The sequence below is a fragment of the Piliocolobus tephrosceles genome, chromosome 16 (assembly GCF_002776525.5).
Source record: "Piliocolobus tephrosceles isolate RC106 chromosome 16, ASM277652v3, whole genome shotgun sequence".
Lineage (NCBI taxonomy): Eukaryota > Metazoa > Chordata > Mammalia > Primates > Cercopithecidae > Piliocolobus > Piliocolobus tephrosceles.
In genome coordinates this window covers 38,768,860-38,790,891 of record NC_045449.1, presented here as the reverse complement: position 1 = coordinate 38,790,891, position 22,032 = coordinate 38,768,860, and the positions used below count along the sequence as shown (strand labels likewise).

The 22,032-nt window shown below is 41.8% G+C and overlaps 1 protein-coding gene across 4 annotated transcripts in view; it reads right to left on the bottom strand.

Annotated features, from left to right (window-relative positions):
* Window positions 1-254: 254 nt before the first annotated feature.
* Window positions 255-22,032, bottom strand: part of MMD (monocyte to macrophage differentiation associated) — a 43,858-nt gene continuing 22,080 nt past the window's right edge. Inside the window, exons 7-9 of one of the 4 annotated variants that reach the window (XR_002730049.2) lie at window positions 10,647-10,687; window positions 10,328-10,483; window positions 255-819 (exon numbers count right to left, since the gene is read on the bottom strand). Coding sequence is in view for 3 of the 4 variants with exons in the window: in XM_023204551.1 (XP_023060319.1) it covers window positions 15,749-15,949 (201 nt within the window). In the remaining variant the exon portion in view is untranslated. Of the gene's footprint in view, window positions 820-9,285; window positions 10,484-10,646; window positions 10,688-14,014; window positions 15,950-22,032 lie in introns of those variants that run through there. The other 3 variants (XM_023204552.1, XM_023204551.1, XM_023204550.1) reach the window with 3 other exon arrangements.

The following is a 22,032-nucleotide window of genomic DNA, read 5'->3' as shown; positions in this document are numbered from 1 at the left end:
AAGGAAGGAAGAAAGAAAGAAAGAAAGGAAGAAAGAAAGAAAGAAAGGAAGAAAGAAAGGAAGAAAGGAAGAAAGAAAGGAAGAAAGAAAGAAAGAAAGAAAGAAAGAAAGAAAGAAAGAAAGAAAGAAAGAAAGAAAGAAAGAAAGGAAGGAAGGAAGGAAGGAAGGAAGGAAGGAAGGAAGGAAGGAAGGAAGGAAGGAAGAAAATGAGCCAGGTGTAGTGGTGAATGATCGTAGTCTCAGCTACTCAGGAGGCTAAGGCAGGAGGATTTCTTGAGCCCTGGAAGTTGTGGCTGCAGTGAGCTGTGATCACTCCACTGCCCTCCAGCCTGGGCAACAGAGTGAGACTCTGCCTAAAAAAAAGATCACAGGTGCCCCTTGAAGGGGATCTTTCTAAACGAAGACAGCCTAAGTTGGCATAGTCTGGGTGGAAAAACAGGACAGGTGACCAGAGGAGCTGGAGTAAACTGGGGGAGACAAAATTGATAAAAAGTATCACTCTTGAAGGAAGGAGGAAAGGGGGTAATGACAGCAAGGTCAGTAATAAAGTGGGTGAAAAATACGATGGTGTGAGGTGAAGGGTTCAGGACGGAGTCTCAGCAGGGTGGGCACACGGGCTCCTGGCACATGCACCTTCTGTCCACATTCCTGAACACGTTACCCACACTTTTGCATGGTGATGCTCCAAGGGCCCTGTGAAATACGAATAATAGTTCTTCACATTTTAAGAGTATTTTATAACTTACAGGACATGTTCCCAGACATTATCTCATTTCATTGTCACAGCCATTCTGTGGGGCTGGTTTGATTATTCTGATTCTGAAAGTGAAAAAAAACAAGCCTCAGAGCAATTTTCCAAACACCACACAGTTAAGACAAGGGAAAGCTGGATCCAGATATTCATTCTTCTTCGAATCCTGAGTTCATCTTACACCATTGGAAAATAGGCTAATGATGTCCTGAGATGAAAATAACCTCGAAAACTGCTTAGGGCTAGGTTTTTTGTTTTGTATTTATTTTTTTCTGTTTAGGGTTGAGTTGCTGTGTGCTTTTGTACACATATAAAATTTTCCACAATAAAACTTTTAAGAAATTTTAAAGAATAGAGTTGAGTTGCTTGGTCAGCCCTTGGAAGAGTAAATCCAGGGGAGGTGAGGCCCCAAGGGAGTCAGGTGCTGAAGGCTTTAGGCTTCAGCCTTTAAGATTTAACTTTAAAAAAGAAGGAGGAACATTTGGGAATAAGGAACAAGGAAAATCATATGTGTGCTCAAGCAGCTAAAAAAAAAAAAAAAAAAAAAGACACAAAGGAATGATTTGTTCCCTCTGGGTTTTATATTCTCTTGCCAGATCCTTTAATTATGCTTCTATTCTTTTTTCCCAAATTTAATTTTCCCCCAGACTTAAATAAAGAACAGATGATGCTTCATAGAAGACTTGGTAAAATAGCCTTTCATAAGTTATTTCTGCTTGGGTGCAGGTCCTGGCTTGATCTCCAGTTCGCTGTGTGATCCCAGGTTGTTATTTACCTCCTGGATGGTTCAGTGTCTCCAACTGCAACATCGGATTTAGAACATGTGCCACGAAATGGCCTCAAGAAAAAGGAAAAGAAGGTAGGTAATAGCCACAAAGGCACTTGGACATTTTCCATAGAGAGATGTCTTAGGTTGGGAGACATTACCGTTAGAACATTTCTCAGAACCACCTAGTCTGTGAATTACTACAGACAGGGCCTTCTGCTGCCCTGTCATTAAAGCTGACAGGGCCTTCATGATCTACGTGGGCTGGGAAGGGACCTCAGCTCCGAATCCTGTGCTCTTTCTGGTCCTCCAGGATATCTCCTGGTTGATTTGATTGGTTTGACAGTTTTCATCTCATAGAACGTTAAGAAGTTGCTCTGATACATCAGGAAAGAGAATCTGAGAAAGAGAAATAGTCAGTCCTTGACTATCCTTGCTAAGGGCAGAGCATAATCTCAAAGAGCAGATAATCTCAAAGAGTGTGAGTCATTTAAATTCAGCATTGCAATCATACTTTTAAAAGTTTTACCTTCATAATTTTATTTCGTTTTGTTCAGGCTGAGCTTTGCAAGAGGGAAGGAAGCAGTGGCCCAGATAGATGTTGGGTGGTGGGAGGAAGATTGGGGTTAATCCTGGCTCAAGGTTTTCTTCTCTTTGCCATCACTTTTGAAGACTTCAGTACCCATGCTGGCAGTGCATCTGACAGCTTGGTCTTCCAGGTCTTCTTGTCTTCTTGACACCACTGATATTCTCTCAACAAATGATCCTTTTGATTACACTGACCATCAAGTCTGCATTCAAAATCATTCATTCATTCATTCAATAGGCAAGTTCCAAGTGACTCCTGCATGTCAAGAATTTCTTAAGGATCAGGACTACAAAAATTAGAAAATTTCCTTGACATTGGGATCCATTGTGAGAAACAGATGAATAAACTACGGTGTCATTAATGACTACCATAATGGAATGCCCTAGGGGAATGTGAAGGAGGAGCCCTCTCCAAGCCCAGGCAGATCAGAAAAGACTTTTAGGAGCAGGTGACACTTGGACTTGAAGAATAGGGAAAATTTTTCTTTCTTTTCTTTTCTTTTCTTTTCCTTTCTTTTCTTTTCTCTTTTCCCTTCCCTTCCCTTCCTGTTCCTCCCTCCCTCCCTCCCTTCCTTCCTTCCTTTCTTTCTCTTTCTTTCTTTTTTCTTTTCTTTCTTTTTTTTTTTTTGTGACAGAGTCTCACTCTGTCCCCAAGGCTGGAGTCCAGTGGCGCAATCTTGAATCACTGCAACCTCTGCCTCCTGGGGGTTCAACTGATTCTCACCTCAGTCTCCCGAGTAGCTGGGATTACAGGTGTGTGCCACCATGTCCGGCTAATGGGGAAAAATTTTCAATGTGAATAGACTAAGGGAAGGTGTTCTATGAAGAGGGTGCAGCAGGTGTGGAGGCATGATAAAGCAGTGGCATATTCAAGGATTTGAGCAAGCAGTTTGATCAGCTGCGGAAGAGCAAGAGATGAGGCTAGACAGGTAAAGTGGTGCCAGATTCAGGACTGGGTCTATCGTGAAGGAGAAGGGGAACTAGTTCAGAGATTTTCCTCCAGACGGAGTCTCATTTTAAAAAGTGCATGGTAGAAATGTGAATAGATTAGAGGCATGTGAGATTGAAGGTGCAGGGTGGGTGGCAGAGAGACCTGCTGGGAGCCACCACAGTAAAGCACCTGAGAATGGATAAGGACCTTTACTAAGGCAGTGCCTGTGGAGGTGAGAGGGCTAGAGAGAGAGATCTGGGCAGAAGAATGAAGGACTTGGCAACCATGGAGTGTGGAGGATAGATGTGAAGAAGGGAGTCTAGAATTACTCCCAGATTTGGGGCTTAACTGATTGTGGAGGTAGTTATACTGCTGGCTTATATAGAAAATATAAGAAGAGATTCAGGATTGGGAGAAAAGATGATATGTTTAGCTCTGAAACTACTGACTGTAAGGTGGGTGTAGTTGGGCATCTGTGGGAAGATTGCCAGTGGACAAGGGTTTAAGGCTTTACAAGTCATAGCTGGGCACAGTGGTTCAACCCTGTAATCCCAGCTACTTGGGAGGCTGAGATGGGAGCATCACTTGAGCCCAGGAGTTTGAGGCTGCAGTGAGTTATGATCATGCCACTACACTCCAGCCTGGGCAGTAGAGTGAGACCTCATCTCTGAAAAATAAATACATAAATATTTTTTAAATGATTTGGAAATTGGGAGAGAGTTTAGTGCTAGAGACTCTTACCATAGACGTAAGTGAGAAAGTGGGTGGAGAGCCAAGGGCCCCTGGATACACCAAGGTTTAAAGGTAAACAGAGCAGGAGGAATAAGGTAAGAAGACTAAGAGAGAGACCAGAAATGCATGAGAGACACCAGGCAGTAATGTCAGGGAAGCCAGGCCTGGGGGAGATTTAAGAAGGGAAAGTGCACAATGCTGTCAAGTTCCTTAGGGAGGATAAGTATGATGAAGGCCAGAAATGGGGAAAAGAAGAGAGGGTTGGTAGAATAAGGCCTAGATAGCTGATGGGCTTGAAGAAGAACCTTAGATAGAAGGAGGGCCATTTTTCCCTAATATGAAATGAAACGAGACAAATATGAGAGCAATCTACCTGTACCCCTTTCCCTTCATAACCAAGGGCTATTCTACATTTCATCAGAGCACCTCTGATGAAGATGCATAGCTGGGAATGGAATTCAGCACATATTGATGGTCAGGTCCTGTGCTAGATACTTTATGTAAATCATCTCACTGCAGCCCTTCGAGGCTGACAGCATAATCCTCCCTTTCAAGATGAGGAAATCAAGGCTCAGCATGGCCAAGTCAACTGCTTGTCTCTTTCCTCTCCACTGATCGCCAGGTCACACTCCCCAAAACAGATCTGTGAAGAGCCTTTTATCTCTCACTGGCTCCAGCTCCTAATGCCAATAAGTGAAAATAAAGATAGACTTGGGCCAGATGTAGGATGCTATTTCTACCACAAACACATTCACAGGAACATAGTTAAATCAATGGGTAGAAGAGAGATAAGACACTGCACAAAGATGCTTTCTTTCAAAGAGGCAAAGGACAGCTAGGGGGAGGGGAGCACAAGGTGGGTGGGTGATGTTGGGGAGGGAGGTCAACCAGGATGACTTCAAGGCTGCTTGGGAATACCTGGTTCACTTTTTTTATCCTGAAAGTTGGTGATGTAAAGCAAAATAAAAGTCCCAGGATTCCCAAGCTCATTATGCCAAAGGGAGAGTTAAGCCGGAGTCAGGTAACGTTTCCATCCTTTTCCCAAACAGACAGCGATCACTTCCCAACTTTTTGTCAGAGCATTATACATTAACCAGACCCCCACAAAGGCAAAAGGCCTCCTGCACCCCTCCAGATGACTGCCCTCACAAAGAATGACCCCTTAACCTTTCAAGACGCATATCCTCCTATAAGACAAGTACATGTCAATTGTAACTTTAGGTCTGTAACCTGCATTTAACTAAAACTAAGGTCTGTTAAATCTCACATGGACAAAGATCGAGCTTATCTTCCCAGGTACAGAACAAGGATTAGACGAGGTCAATCATTCCTTCCTCCACCCTGCCATGTCTACATAATTGACTCTTCCTTTTTACTCCCTCTTCTTTAAATGTTCACTGAATCTTGTGTAAAATGTAGATTTACTGGGAACTAAGTACAGCCTCACAAGAATGTAACCATTTGCCTCACCGCCTAGTCCCCACTTCCTGCATGCTTTTCCCCTTTAAAGAAACATATAAATGCTGAGCCTCCTGAAAATCTCTTTGGAGAGCACAGGCCACAGGGGCTTCTATGACTTGTATTACTTTTCCCAGGCGTTCCCTCAGGCTCTGGCTCAATAAACCTTGGGTGATTGAGACTCCTGCCTCATTCTCTCATTTGGGTTGACAGTGTCAAGCTTAAACTCATGTTCACAGTGTTTTTCTACCCTGTGAGGCTGATGGTTTTATTAGTATAATCTATATTTTAAAGATAAACAGAGGCTCTGGGGCTTGCCCATGTTCATTTGGCTTTAGGAGCTAGGTTTTAACTCAGCGCTATGAATCCAGATGCTGGGATGTTCTAATACCCAAGCATGAATGATTCTTCCACTAATAATCACCCTGCACTTGTGGCTTACAGGACCCTGTGTATCATGGCTTACAGGAAGGACCCTGTGTATCCCAACATTCGGTACCCCTGCTAAAGAAAAAAAATAATTCATGACACTTGTCAAAGATGCTAAGGCAGATTTTATTCAGGGGGACTACTAGAATGGGATTTTGTAGTAGGAGAGAGAGATCAGGATCAATTCCAAAAGAAACAAGGACAAGTGGAGATTTATAGAAAAGGAGCAGGGTAGGGGTCAGTAGATAGAAAATTACTAAGAAGCAATGTCACGACTTGAAGGATTCTTGCTGAAGGCAGTCTAGGGTAATAATAAGGAGGTTGATCAGATATCAAGAGTGGGGAATTTTCACCAAAATGACCCAATAAGATTCTTGCTAAAACTGGACCAAATAGGAAGACAGTGTCCAAGATCAGGTATTACTCAGAAAGAGGGCTCAGAGAAGCCTGAGTCAAGTCTGGTCAAAAGAGAGAGTCTTTGTCACACCCCTGACCTCATTGCCGACCCTGCTCTCCCCTCGCTCAAGACTCTACATCACAGGCCTCTTTCTGCACCAGGCTATGCCCACCTCAGGCTTTTGCACCTGCTAGGCCTGGATGCCTTTCTTAGCAGGTGTCTGGGGGCCAGGGCCCTTGACCTTTCAGGTCTGTACCCAAATATCCCCTTCTCAATGAATCTGTCCCTAGCTGCCACATTTATGAGCACATGTCCACCCACCCTCAGCATTTTCCACCTCTTCCCTAATTGATTTTTCACCCTAGCACATCATCACCATTTATACACTACATATTTTCTTTATATATTTGCTTATTGGCTATTTTCCCCACAACTAGAATGTCTGTTCTACGAAGGAGGAACTTGCGTCTGTTCTGTTCACAGCTCTATCCTCAACACCAGAAGCAGCATCCGGCACCTACGAGGGGCTCACTCCTTAAATGAATTGGACACCTGGATGAGGGTCTCTATGAATACCCTCGGATCCAGATGATCTATGTCAATACCAAAGGATAAGAATCCCCAATAATAGGCCAGGTGCAGTGGCTCACGCCTGTAATCCCAGCACTCTAGGAGGCCGAGGCGGGTGGATCATGAGGTCAGGAGTTTGAGACCAGCCTGGCCAAGATGGTGAAACTCCGTCTCTACTAAAAATACAAAAATTAGCCAGGACCAGTGGCAGGCACCTGTATTCCCAGCTACTCAGGAGGCTGCGGCAGGAGAATCGCTTGAATCACGGAGGTAGAGGTTGCAGTGAGCAGAGACTGCACCACTGCACTCTAGCCTGGGTGACAGAGCGAGACTCCATCTCAAAAAAGGAAAAAAAAAAAAGGCAAAGAAATCCCCTGTAGTAAAGAAATCCCCAGTAGTCCAACCAGTTCATAATATACTTCATCATGCCATCATGCTTTGTTTCCACTTAATATAGCGTCACAGAAATTAGCTCAGTTGAATGACAAAATATTTGCCTTCCAAAAGAAGTCTATGTTTGCAAGGGGTCAAAAAAAGGAAAAGAAGGTCCAAACATTAAGACAAAGAAATCCATCTGATATGGTTTGGATCTGTGTGCCCACCAAATCTCACATGGAATTGTAGTCCTCAGTGTTGGAGGTGGGGCCTGGTGGAAGGTGATTGGACCATGGGGACAGAGTTCTCATGAATGGGTTAGCACCATCCCCTCAGTGCTGTTCTTGTGAAAATGAGTGAGTTATTGTGAGACCTGGTTGTTTAAAAATGTGTAGTACCTGCCCCTGCCTCTTCCTCCTGCTCCAGCCATGTGAAGTGCTGGCTCCCCCTTAACCTTCCGCCATGACTGTAAGTTTCCTGAGGGCTCCCCAGAAGCAGAAGCTCTGAGGCTTCCTGTACAGCCTGCAGAATGGTGAGCCAATTAAACCTCTTTTCTTTATAAATTACCCAGTCTTAGGTATTTCTTTATAGCAGTGCAAGAACTGAATAATGCATCATCTAAGATTTAGTTTGCTGCAGAAGAGTTCATATGTATACATGATTGTCTTCCTCACTCCTCAAAATAATAGATGAGTCAGTATGTATGTCAAATAATAAAGAATGAGCTGGGCCCTTACTAGGGACTCAGTCAATATTAGCCATTATTATTATGTCCCCTTCCACACACCTCATGCTTTCCTGAAGCCTGCTCTTTCCTCTTCCTGGAATATGACTTTCTTTGACCCTGTCTCTACCCGCCGCCCCCTCACTTGACTCCCTGGCAATTCCTCATTCACCCTTTGAGGGTCAGCCATACTACTGCTTCCGTACAGAGGATTTCTGACTCCCCTAGACAGGGTTGATCACTTCCTCCTCCAATAATAGCATCCAATACACAGGTGGAGATTATGTTGCATTATAATTGTTCATTTGTTTCCACATCCTTCTCCCCTGAGGGCAGAGACTTACCTTATTGGACACTGTCTCCCCAGCCTCTAATACAAGTATGACACATGGCAGGACTCGGGGCATGATGGATGGACCTCAGGCATCCCAGACACAGTAAACAAGGAAGGAAAAAAAAAAAAAAAATCTCAGCCCACACAGGTGTTACCCATTCATCATCTTTTGCCTGGGAGGATAGGTAAACCCTGCTTCAAATGAACCTGGCACACTTAAATGTTCAGCTAAAGGAAAGGGTGATTCATTCACACATGAAGGTTATTCATTTGAGGGCAGAGTTCACCACAAGTTTCTTTAAATAATGAGCTGCTTTGATGCTCTTAAAAGTAAGAGCCATCTTTCAAACAGGCAATCGACCTCACCCTAGCAGATGCACAAATAATAACACAAAGTACGGCACCCCTGTTGAAAAGACAGGTAAATCAGCATCACTTTCTACTTGGCCGTCCACACTGTCCCATTCACTGGCCACAGTCATCTATCTGTGTGATGCCAACAAACAGATTGACAAAAGCTCCCCAAAACGTCAAATCCAGATTAAGGAAGCTGGGGGGCAGAGAATCATCTAGTCTGAGCAACAGGCAGGAATTTGGCCTTTTTGTTCCTGCGGGGGTTTTTTTTCCTATTATAACATCCTCAGTCCCTAGACTGGTCCCTGGCACAGAGACGATACCCAATAAACATTTGCTGAATGAATGTGTGAATAAAGGACCCTACAACATCACTGGGAAAGAAACAAGTTGGAGAAGGCATTATATGACTGTAGTTGGAAGGAATTATTTAATAAGCCACTAAGAGTCCATTGGTCTGAGTCCCCCAGGAGGCAAGCTCAGGTAACAACAGATGGTGACCAAATTGCTGTCCAGTTTGACAGAGTGTGGGTCTATTGTATTGAAGGCCTTTTGTTTTGCTAAGCAAAGTATGCAGCTCCTATCTGTACATAAAGAACTGCCTCAGCCTCCTCCTTTTCTACCCTTTCTCTGTGAATACTCATGTTCTTGTCTAAAGAAATGTTGAATATTTGACCGGGCATGGTGGCTCACGCCTGCAGTCCCAGCACTTTGGCAGCCAGAGGCTGGCAGATCACTCGAGGTCAGGAGCTCGAGACCAGCCTGGACAACATAGTGAAACCCTATTTCTACTAAAAATACAAAAATTAGCCAGGCATGGTAGCGCACAGCTGTAGTCCCAGCTACTCAGGAGACTGAGGCAAGAGAATCGCTTGAACCTGGGAGGTGGAGGTGGTAGTGAGCCGAGATTGTGCCACTGCACTCCAGCCTGGGATACACGGCAAGATTCCGTCTAAAAAAATGTTGAATATTTAAAGAGCATTGTTTAAAATGACACAAAATTATTAGAAAGCCTGGGTCAACCACATGCCTCAGTTTAGCCTCAGCCATCATTTGATCCAGAACCATTTATAAGAGCTAGAAAATGCACAGAACAATTTTCAGAGTGGTACTGAACTGCTCTTCAGGTTGTTTGTGCATGAAAAATATCCCCAGGTGGGCTGTAACCATAATTTTAAAAGCTTGGCCATATGGGAAAGAAGCACTAGGATTATTGACCCAGTGTCAATCATATGTCAGACTGTGTAAACTTGACACTTTCAACCCATATTATTTAATCCTTATGACCACACTGCAAGAGAAATGATATACCCCTTTGGCAGACAGGAACTGAAGCTCAAAGGTAATACCAAACTTGCCGAAGCTCACCCAGCCAATTTGTCACAGGCTGTCTGCTTCCACCCTGACTCAACACACAGCTCATAGATGGGATTCAAACAACACTAGTGTGACTTTAAGAGAACCAAATTCTAGTGATCAAAAAGTTTTCCTGACCTTTTCAGTGACTGACACAGTAGATGGGGTGTGTTAAGTGTGGCCTGGCACAGAACAGCAAAGGACCTGTGACCTCTCCCAGGAGATAGGGCAGGGCTCCAAAGCCTACTTTCCCAAGCCCCCCTTAAGCCTTGCCAGTCTATTTTGACTTCACAAGTCTGACTGCAGTGAAAGTCTGAGTGATAATGAGCTGTGTGGCAGAATGAGAAAGCGTTCTGTTGTGTTGAACAGGCCCCTGATGAGAATAGCTTAACTCCCCTTGCAGAGTGGCGAGAGTGCACAGTGGCACTGTTTCTTGGAAAAATAACACCACCAATCCATTGCAGGGATGTAGGTGGGAATGGCACAGAATGTAAGAACATATTGGCACTGTCTATTTAAAATAGCAAAAGCAGTAGAGAGACATGAATGCAGTAATTCTAACCTTGTTAAACTAAAAACATTCCTCGGGGCCCCTTGAGAAACTTTTATTTTGCTGCACAAGGAGGGAGGTGAACCAGCTTCTTCAAGGTCAGTTTCCTTTGGAGATTTTCCTGTTCCACTCTCCATCTCATTGGCACATGAGAATAGTAGACATAAACTGAAGATGCCAAGTATAAATGTAGAGATTTGGAAATGAGCTCTATTTTTAAAAGGTCTTCCTTTGGGTAAACCCATTAGTAAACCTTTGCCCCAGGAATGGCTCTCTTGAAAATGGAAACAGACTCTCGGGTTCCTGGGTTCACTTGGGTTCTGCCACTTACCTTGGGCAAGGAAACTCATTCATCTGTATTTATTTCCCCATCTGTAAAATGGGAAGAAGAAAATGATTTACCTATAAGGTTTTTGTAAACATAAAATGAGATAATCCATGTAAACTAGTGCAGTACCCGATACATACGAAACACTCAATTGTTTATTATTACCTTTAAAACCCAGTCATAAATGTGGACGAAGCTGTATGTTCACTGCAGCATTGTTTATAATAAAAAACTAAAGCAATCTAAAAATCCAAAATTAGGCAAATGATTAAGCAAAACAGGCTACATATCCAGTTCTGAAAGATGATGAAATCATTGAAAATTCTTGCTATGAAATGATATAATAGTAATAACAGTTTTTTGGTTTTTTTTGTTTGTTTGTTTGAGATGGAGTATTGCTCTGTCGCCCAGGCTGGAGTGCAATGGCGTGATCTCAGCTCACTGCAACCTCCACCTCCCAGGTTCAAGTAATTCTCCTGCTTCAGCCTCCTGAGTAGCTGGGATTACAGGTGTGTGCCACCAAGCCCAGCTAATTTTTTTTTTTTTGTATTTTTAGTAGAGACGGGGTTTCACCATGTTGATCAGGCTGGTCTTGAACTCCTGACCTCATGATCCAACCGCCTTGGCCTCCCAAAGTGCTGGGATTACAGGCATGAGACACTGCACCCGGCCGATATAATAGTATTTGTAAATGCTTATAATAAGTGGGAAAAAGTATATAAAATTACATATGTGGCATATTTACAGCTGTATAATAAAAATAGGGAAATAAAAGATTGGAAGTATATTAAAATATGTTATGATAAATGAATGCTAGATAATTTTTAGCTTTCTCTATTTTCCAAAGGGTTTTATATAGCTGTATGATTTTTAAAGTAAAAATATTCAAAATATTTTTAAAAATTTAAATTGTTGCTTCTTGAGTATAATCTGCACTCAAAGACCCAATTATTGCACAATTGTTTTGACTTATTTTATTGCTATATTCAGAAAAGAGAACCAGAGGGAAATAAGTTAGGCAAATGCTTTTTTTCCCCAAATAATTTTGTAAATTGTTGATAGTTATTCCTATGAAAGCATAAATAAAAATGCTGGACATTTTCTTCTTTAGGACATACTTTCTAATATTTACAGTCTATTTTCTCATCAACTTTCCTGTGGTTGCTATGAATGTTCTAGCTGACCCTTGTGGTCAAAAAAACCACTACGGCCAAAGAAGCTAAAAGTCAGTTTCCAGTTGGTAAGAGTGCTTGTGATGGACACGATAAACTCGCTAAAACCAAAGTCTATCCTAAAAAATGCTTTATTCTCAGTCTTTCCCTTCCATACCATTCTCCACCTTTCCCCCCACCCAGCCCCTTTCATTCAATAAAACTTCTTCACTCTTGTCATAAGCCAGTTCTATGCTAGAAGCTAGGAACAGAAGTGGATGAGACTATGTCCCTGCCTGAAAGAGTTCAGTCCCAAGACCAGAGGTAAAGACAGTAAATACAATCACAACGCTCCATGACAGGGGCCATGAAGGAGTATCTGTGCTGTGGGGTCAAAGGAGGGCACCACTAATCACGCCGGTGGGACTAGGTCAGTGGCACAAGGGAGGTGGGTGGCACCTGATGAAGGCTTGGAATAAGCAACTATTTGCCAGGTAGGAAAGGGCCTGGAGTAAGGGCATTCCAGGCCAAGGAACAGCAGGTACAAAAACACAGCTGCAAAAGCACCATGAGGGCATGTGTGTTGTGGGGGAGGCTGTGAAAATCACTAGCAGGGCTGATGTCAAGTGGGGTTCAGCTGGGGAGAGGGCCAATCAGGCGGAGTCAGCATGTGAAGAGTCCATGCTAAAGCATCTGGCGTGAATCTTATAGGATAATAGTCAGTGGAAGTTTTGGAGCATCGAGACACATGCTCAGATTTTATTTTGGGAAGATAATGCCGGTACAGTGTGGAGGATGAGCTCATTTGAGGGGTGTAAGCAGTGGCAGGGATACAAATGAGGAGGTGGCTGCTGTAGTCTGATGACTGCTAAGTAGGTCTTTTTAGGACCTTGCAGTGCGAAGAGAGGTGAGGAACCAGATCAGGGAGTTGTGAGAAAGGCAAGGGTGATAGTTCTGCTGACCTGTTGGATCTGGGGAGTGCAAGAAATCAAGGATGCATGAATGAACAGATGGCTGTGGCCATGCCATTAACTAAGTTAGGAAATTTCAGAAAATAGGTTTGGTGGTGGTAGGATGAGGAAAGATAATGAAATCAGTTTGGGATGGCTTGTGTCAATTCAATATGTCTGGGAGCATTTAGGCAGCTGGTTAGAGAGAGGTCTAGTCCTTAGAAAACAGTTTAAGGCTGGACATACTGAGGTGACAGCACAAGAGTGGGGACACTCTAGAAATGGATGAGGTCACACCACTGACCTAGAGGACAGAACTCTTGGGAATCATTACACTTCAAGACACTCGATCCTCAAAATTAGATTTGACAGAGAGTTATCTGAGGGATTATTGAGGTTCTAAACCACGTGCATAGTGTTTTCTTTTCTGTCCATGCCTGATGAATTTTTAGTTCAAGTTTGTTTTATTTGTTTTTGCTGACTCTAGAAATGCAGTGGTATAGAGTGAATGGGAGCCTTCGGAATCAGATAGAGCTAGCTGCTGTTCCAGCTCCCTGATTTAGGATGAAGCAGTTAAACTGGCCCTGGTTTCCCGCACTACAGGAGAGGCAGAATGGCGTCTAACACTCGGAGAGTTGTTAGGTTTATAATCTGTTATTTGTCTGGTTGGTAACATAAAAGACTGCTAACCTCAGTCCTATAGAATATTTTAATATTCTATATGCTAAACCAAAAGGTTTATCTTGGTAAAGACACATCATCTAAAAAACTTGAAATCATTAGGTCCTGACTAGTGTATTTTAAACTGAAAATGTCTGTTGATTAATGTTTGAGCTGGCTCTGGCATTTCAATTATTAAAAAGTAGACTAGAGCCTGTAATCCCAGCACTTTGGGAGGCCAAGGCGGGCAGATCACGAGGTCAGGAGATGGAGACCATCCTGGCTAACATGGTGAAACACCATCTCTACTAAAAAAATACAAGAAATTAGCCGGGCGTGGCGGCGGGCACCTGTAGTCCCAGCTACTCGGAAGGCTGAGGCAGGAGAATGGCGTGAACCCGGGAGGCGGAGCTTGCAGCGAGCCGAGATTGCGCCACCGCACTCCAGAAAAAAGTAGACTAGAAAGTGCTAAGTGACAGGGCATATTTGTTTTTCTTTCCATTCGGACTTTTTTTTTTTTTTTAAACTAGTATACAAATTGCAAATGCCGGATGAGCTCAAACTCTCAAATATGCATTATTATTTTCACAGTCATCTAATTTAGAGACAGTGGAACAAATCCAAGTAACAACTTTATTGTAGTATACAGCACAATTTTTACATACATATTAGTGGTTTTGACAGTGTTACTTTTGAGCAGACCTTAGATGAATCCACAAAGTTAATATATTAAAAATAAAATATACACAGTAAAACAACAGGCAACCAGATGTTCAGAATCATGCAGATAGGAGTGGTTTGGTTGGTGTTATCACTGGGTACCTTGCCTATTTAACTCACCAGCAAATACCACTTCTTCTGTTTCTCATTCCCATATAATTCATCAAAATCAGAGTTCTAAACATACACAAAATAAACCTCTGTTAAAGCCCTATCAGCAAAAAATTTCAATTAATAAGCTTATCATCAAACCAAGAATTCTGCTGACCATTTGCTCAGTCGATTACTAGGAAACAGGTAATATCAGCACCCGATCTAAAGGCAAGCCTATTTCATGTATTAAAACACCAACAAGAGAGATTAACTGACAAAGCAACTATTAACAACATATTAATCTTAATATAAGACACTGAGAGAAAAGTAAAAATAATACATAAATATCACTCCACTGAGCCAGGATATAACTCATGGACTACCAGATACATGAGTTTCTACCTGTCAAACAATGCTTTAAATATTTTTCTAGGAAAAAAAAACCACACACACACACAATATATTGGAAGATGCAAAGGAAAGGCAGAAATGTGAATGTGTGCATCTAGTTCCACAATTTAAAATAAATATCAAACTGACAATATCAAGCTAAGTGACAATGACTTAACCACTGGGCACCAAACAGGCAATACAACTGCTCACTGTAATACATAAAGCTCTTCAGGAGTTTCCAGCAGATGGCCATCCCAACAATACTGTCATAATACAGATAAAATACTCATCCACTGTGGAAAGAGACCCTGAAGAGAATGTGGCAAAGGCATAGAGAAAAAGTTGGATCTTTTGAAAAAGTTAATGATATCAAAATACTTTTCCATCACTGGTAAACCAAGCTAGGTCAAGTATGTGTCCCAAAGCAGCACTGAATTCGGAGTAAGAGGTTGGCAGAAAAGTTTGGAAAACTGCAGTTTTTAAAAATTGGCAATTTCTCCATGCTTAATAAAACTATCAGAAGAGGTATAATGTTTGTTCGTTTGTGGAATGTTGACTGCTTGCTGCAAAAATTCACAACATGAATGAGGACCTGCAGAGATGCGTATCAATGAAATATTTTTTAAAAAATTTACAAAAAACTAAAGTTTCTATTTAAAAAAGAACCATGTTATGCCAAGATGAAACATGGTAAAAAGTAGTGTAAGTTCTGTCCATGATTCTTTACCTAGTGAATGGGAAAGTGATAGAAACAATTTTCTTCTTAAAAAGGAAGCTTTGTTATTGCACTGACTTTTACAACCTGACATAGTAATTTAGAAAAATCATGTAGTAAAATCTGTAAAATTAAAATACAAAATTCTAGTTTGTAAACATCAGTTGGCCAAGTCTATTCAGAGTCCTTCATGATAGTGGAATGGAATGAATAATTAATTCACTACCTTATTTATTTGCTGTGAGGGGGAAAATTCCAGAACACAGCCTTTATACTTTCACAGTAATTATATTCAAAATATATAAAGAAAGTCAGTGCAGTTATCTTATTTTTTTTTCTTTCCCTGTGCAATGTTCAGCTCTCACCCCACTCCCAAGTGCCATAATTGAAATAATACTGGTTTGGAGACTTAGTACAGATTGGTCATAAATGCCGCATAAAGTCTGTAGGACTTCGGTAAAGGTATTTCCAAATGGCGTAGTAATGCACTGCAGCTGCCGTGGCCACAAACAGGTGCCAGATGGCGTGGGCAAATGGAATGATGCCATCACTCTTAAAGAACACAACTCCCAAGCAATAAATTAAGCCCCCACAGGCAAGTTCCTGAAGTCCATCAGTGTTGTTCTGTCAAAAGAGAAAAATAAAAAATAAAAAGGGTTTGATGCTACTCTTAATGGCAAGCTACAGATAACTGTAATTCCCTCTAAGGCTCTTGATTTTCTAGACAATGAAGAAGCTGTGTGAACACAATCCTGATCTGTAAACATGAACCAAACATAAAAAAAGTCTCTCATACATCGACCTGGATTGCCCTTTGGACTGACAATCTTGAGTTGAGCAAGCAATCACATTACAAGTCCCAAATGAAAAAGCAGAACATTCTGCTCATTTACAGCATATTTAAGTAAAGTGCAATCACAGTCAGACACAGAAGTTCATTTTAATAAAGTGCAATCCTCTGTTCTCATCTTCCCCTTTAAATGCTTTCTTCCCTACTAAGGCAGGCCCAAGCCACTCTATTTATAATTTACATCTCAGCCAGGGAATTCACTTCCCTTTGTCCTTCTCAAACACTGTTCTACACTGATTGCTTCTTTGAGACTTCCCCTGCTTATGTGAGCTTACAGATTCCTTAAGGCTGACGCAAGAAAATAGTAACTAGAAGTGACCTCTGAGATCATAGATCAATTAGTACAAAATGTTTCCTAGCCTTCTAGGTGTCTCCAGGCCTTTTTGTCTTTGAGCCTGGCCATTGCTTATCTTAGCAATAAGTTAATATTCTTGTGTGTCTTAGGGCAGAAGGGAGAATATTTTAGGCCGTTCTTGGTTTTCAAAGATCGAGGCCCATCTACAAGATTAAAATGGCTTGTATGAATGAGGAGAGAGAATACAGGCAATGCTTAGAAGCTGCTGAAGAAGCAAGTCAGTCCCCTGGATTTCTGAGGACTAGGAATAGAAAGGAGACAAGTTCTTCAGAGTGAGCGGAAACCTAAGGCAGATCATGGCAGGGCCTTGGAAGGGGATAGGTGTGTGGGTGTCCCAGAGGCCTGAGCACTGGACAGCAGTCTTGTGAGCCCCACAAGAGTAAAGGGAAGCTCTAACTCAGGCACCTAATTAGAATAGGCCCCAAGGGCCTCGGCTAAAAGCAAGGCAACAATCGACCGTCATGAGCTAAGGACTAGGTGTGAGGATCTAGGACCAGTTGTGAGCATCAGTCCTTTTTCAAAGTTCACAGAAGCCCCCATGTTTTGTGTAGGATCAAAAGATGGGGGGCTGGGCACGGTGGCTCATGCCTGTAATCCCAGCACTTTAGGAGGCCGAGGCGGGCGGATCATGAGGTCAGGAGATCAAGACCATCCTGGCTAACACAGTGAAACCCCGTCTCTACTAAAAATACAAAAATTAGTCGGGCGTGGTGGTGGGCAGCTGTAGTCCCAGCTACTTGGGAGGCTGAGGCAGGAGAATGGCGTAAACCCGGGAGGCGGAGCTTGCAGTGAGCTGAGATCACACCACTGCACTCCAGCCTGGGCCACAGAGCGAGACTCCATCTCAAAAAAAAAAAAAAAAAAAAAAAAAGGTAAGGAGCCAATCCGAATGGACTGACATCAGATTTCTTCCTAACCTTGGTAAGGAAGGACTTCAGCCAGATTTATTTTTATTTAAAAAGTAACACAGACAAAATACCACACGCTATTAATTCCTCAAGGTTATACAGCAATGAATACACATTATACAAAATTATTTGTGTGTGTATTAGGAGCCCTCTTCTAGGATAGGGGTAAGGCTGTCATCAGATTCCCAAAGGGGCACAGGGATTCCCAAATGGTAAGAGTCATTCATCTAACACAACCCCCTTATTGCAGAAGTGAGGAGACTAAGGCCAGAGCAGTGAAGTGGCCTGAACAAAATCACGTGGCTGGTCACTGTTCCAAAATATCCTTTTTTTCCTTTCTGCCAGAACAAGCAAGACACCAAATCAAGTACACAGGTTAGTTTTGACATATATTCTGTTAACAGGTATTCTTAAGACACCACATATACCTCAACTTTCAAAGACCTAGAACATAGTTAATTCTGTATCAAAACAGAATTTTTTTTTCATTATCATTATTGTAACTATGTGCCAGGCACTGTTTGAAGCACTTCATATATTTATTCATTTAATCTTCACAACGACCCTAAAATTAGGTACTATTATCCCCATGATACAGATCAGAAAACTTTTTTATCCAGTCTGACAATCTCTGCCTTTTAATTGGAGTGTTCGGTCCACTGTGATGTAATTGTTACTATACAAGAGGTACCTAATTACTGATATGGTTGTATTGAAGCGTCCCGTCTTGCTCTCTGTTTTCTATTTGGTTTCATCTATCCTTTGTTTCCATTTTCCAATTTCCCCACCTGCTTTAGATTAAATTGAATAACTTTGGGATTCCATTTTATCTTTCCTCTTGATTACGTAACTATAACATTTATTTTGCTTTTGTTGTTGTTGTTGGTGGTGGTAGTTATTCTCTTTTTGTGAGATGGAGTCTCATTCTGTTGCCCAGGCTGGAGTGCAGTGGCATGATCTCAGCTCACTGCAACCTCTGCCTCCCAGGTTCAAGTGGATTCTCCTGCCTCAGCCTCCCAAGTAGATGGGATTACAGGTGCGTACCACCAGTACCACCACACCCAGCTAATTTTTGTATTTTTAGTAGAGATGGTGTTTCATCATGTTGGTCAGGCTGGTCTCAAACTCCTGACCTTGTGATCCACCCGCCTCAGCCTCCCAAAGTGCTGGGATTATAGGCGTGAGCCACCGCGCCCAGCCAGTGGTGGTTATTCTATGGATTACAGTGTGCATCCTTAACTCATCACAATGTACCTTTATTATTATATCCCCTACACAAAGTTAAGACCCTTAAAACAATGTGCTTCTATTTCTCCACCCCATCCATTGTTGCCATCTACTTTACTTCTACATGTCAGAAACCCCCAAGCTATCTTGTGAAGAAATTAAGAAATGAAAAATAGCCATGTATTTACATACAAATTCATTATTTCTAGCAATCCTGTTTTTATTTATTTATTTAGACACAGCGTCTTGCTCCATTGCCCAGGCTGGAGTGCAATGGTGCGATCTTGGCTCACTGCAACCTCCGCCTCCTGTGTTCTAGTAATTCTCCTGCCTCAGCCTTCCGAGTAGCTGGGATTACAGGTGCCCATCACCACGCCCAGCTAATTTTTGTATTTTTAGTAGAGACGGGGTTTTGCCATGTTGGCCAGGCTGGTCTCGAACTCCTGACCTCAAGTAATCTGCCCACCTCAGCCTCCCTGGTTAAATTTTTGACATTAATGTTACTAAACTGACCTAACTTCAACTTGAAGTTGATAGGGTTTTTTTGTTTTTTATTTTCCTTTCAGCACTTTATTTATTTTATTTTATTTATTTTTGAGATGGAGTCTCGTGCTGTTGCCTAGGCTGGAGTGCAGTGGCCTGACCTCAGCTCACTACAACCTCCTACAACCTCTGCCTCTTGAGTTCAGGCAATTTTCCTGCCTCAGCCTCAGCCTCTTGATTACAGGGATTACAGGAGCTCTGCCATCATGCCTAGCTAAGTTCTGTATTTTAGTAGAGATGGGGTTTCACCATGTTGACCAGGCTGGTCTTGAACCCCTGACTTCATGTGATCCACCCACCTCAGCCTCCAATGTGCTGGAATTACATGCGTTGAGCCACCGCACCTGGCTCCTTTCAGCATTTTAAATGTGCCATTACATTGTATTCCTGCTCCCATGAATGCTGATAAAATGTCAGTGGTCATCTTCTCTCCTTGCTCTTTTTTCTCTCTCTGGCCGATTTTAAGGTCTTTTCTTTGTCGTTTTCTTTGTGTTTATCCTGCTCAGGCCTCCTTGTGCTTTGTGGATCTCTAGGTTGATATTTTTCATCAAATTTGGAAAAGCTGTAACTACTATTTCTTAAAAAAAAAAAAAAACCCATAAAACAGAAAACTCAAAACCAAAAACTGCCCCAATTTCTTTCTCCTTTTGTTCATTTTTAAATCACTCTTTCCTCTCATGCTTCAGTTTGTATAGTTTCTACTGACCTGGCTTCAAGTTCACTGACCTTTGCTTCTGCAATATCCAATCTGTTATTAAATCCCTCCAATAATTTTTTTTTCCGCAAGACATCACAGTTTTGGGATCTGGAATCTCCATGTGGATTCTTCTTCATAGTCTCCATGTATTTTCTGAGATTCCTCATCTGTTTTAAACTCCTCGTGTGGGAATCTCAATCTCTCTCCTGTCTTTTGATCTGTGTCTATTGATCTGTTTTCCCTTAGGTATGTGTCACTTTCCAGTTTCTTGCCTAACTAGTAATATTTATTACATATTTATTATTTATTTTATTACATTATTATTGATTTCTGATAATATTTACTTATGGTACACGCTAAGTTGTTACAGTAAAGATTCTGTTGTATTCCTTTAAAAATTGTTGAGTTTTGTTCTGTTAGGCGGTTTACTTACTGGAGGATCAATTTTATCCTTTCGAGGTTTGTTTGGGCCTTGTTATGGTAGTTCTAGAGTAGCCCTCTCTCTAGGGATAGAGGAGCTCTACGCCTAAGCTGTGGCCTTGGCAGGGTCAACTGAGTGCCTGGGATGTCCAGCACCATCTGTGAACTCTGGCTGGTTGGAACTTCAATGTCTCTCAGCACTGGGCACTGTCTGGAATCTCCATTTATCTTCCAGCCTTCTAAGAGTTATTTGCAACTGGAGCTTGCAGAGTTTTGCCCTGCACAAATTCAGCTTGATATCTGGACAATGACTCAAGGAAACTGCTTTATGGATTTCTGAAGCATCCTTCCTGAGCAGCTCCCTCCTCTTCCATACCCTGCCCCACAAACTGCAGCCTTGTCGGTAGCTTGAAGTGTAATTTCTGTTTCCTCCACCCAGGCTGCGGTTCTCTGGGCTTTACCTCCTTTTGTTGCTGTTTGGAAAGTGTCTCCAAGGAAACAACTGGGTGAATTCAAAGCTCATTTTCTTGGTTTCTCTTCCCTCAGGGATCATAGTCCTGTACTGTGTTCAGAGCCAAAAAACAGTTGCCTTTATTCCTTTTCCAGCTTTACAGTTCTTTATGGCAGAAGGATAAGTCTAATACCCAAGATTCTGACCAGAACCAAAGATTCTCATTTTCATTCATTCTGTTACTGTGTTAGTTGCTTTGTTACTACATTCATTCTGTTACTTTGTTAGTGGTTTATGAGGTCCTTTGTGATCTGGACTGTTGTCTAGCTCTCCAGCTTTGTTACAAGACTTGTGCTACCTGCATACCTGCCCCTACTATGCATATGTACATAACTCAAGCTGGTACATGTATTTTATGTTACAAACAATGAACTATTTTCATTTCTCCAGAGATACTGGTGCATTCCTCTTCTCTGGGCTTCCTTCATGCTGTATTCTCTACCTGTAACATTTGCCTCACCCCTTCCATCTCTCAGCTCCTACATGTTTTTCCAAATCAGCTGAAATATCACTTCCTCTGGTACTTCTGTAATGCTCCCATAGCAGCCTGAACTTTCCCCAATCAAATATTTTATCAAATTTCATGATCTCTTTTTCTTTAGTAGGAACTATATTTGCCTGCTTGATTCTGAAATTGATTTGCTTTCCCTTAGGTATGTGTCATTTTCCAGTTTCTTGCCTAACTGGTAATATTTATTTATTATATATTTATTATTTATTTTATTACATTATTATTGATTTCTGATAATATTTACTTATGGTATATGCTAAGTTGTTACAGTAAAGATTCTGTTGTATTCCTTTAAAAATTGTTGAGTTTTGTTCTATTAGGCAGTTTATTTACTAGAGGATCAATTTTATCCTTTCTATGAAGGCAATGTGGGGGATCATCCTGCTTGATTATCAGAAACATTACTCACCTGCTATTGTACCACTTATGGAAATATCAGTTACAGATTTAGGCTAGTAAAATTACTGGATAAACCTGCTCTTATGATACCCAGAGGGAATTTGCTTGAAATTCTACTCTAATAATTAGGCTGCACAAACCTTGCTTATATTGCTTTGGGTGTCCTGAAATGCCCTCTAACTACACGGCCTTCAAGGCTGATTTTCTCATTTCTGTCACTACACTCCTCCTCCTAACCATTCCCTGTTGCTTATACCATCTATATGTATTTTGGGTGCTAGGTAGT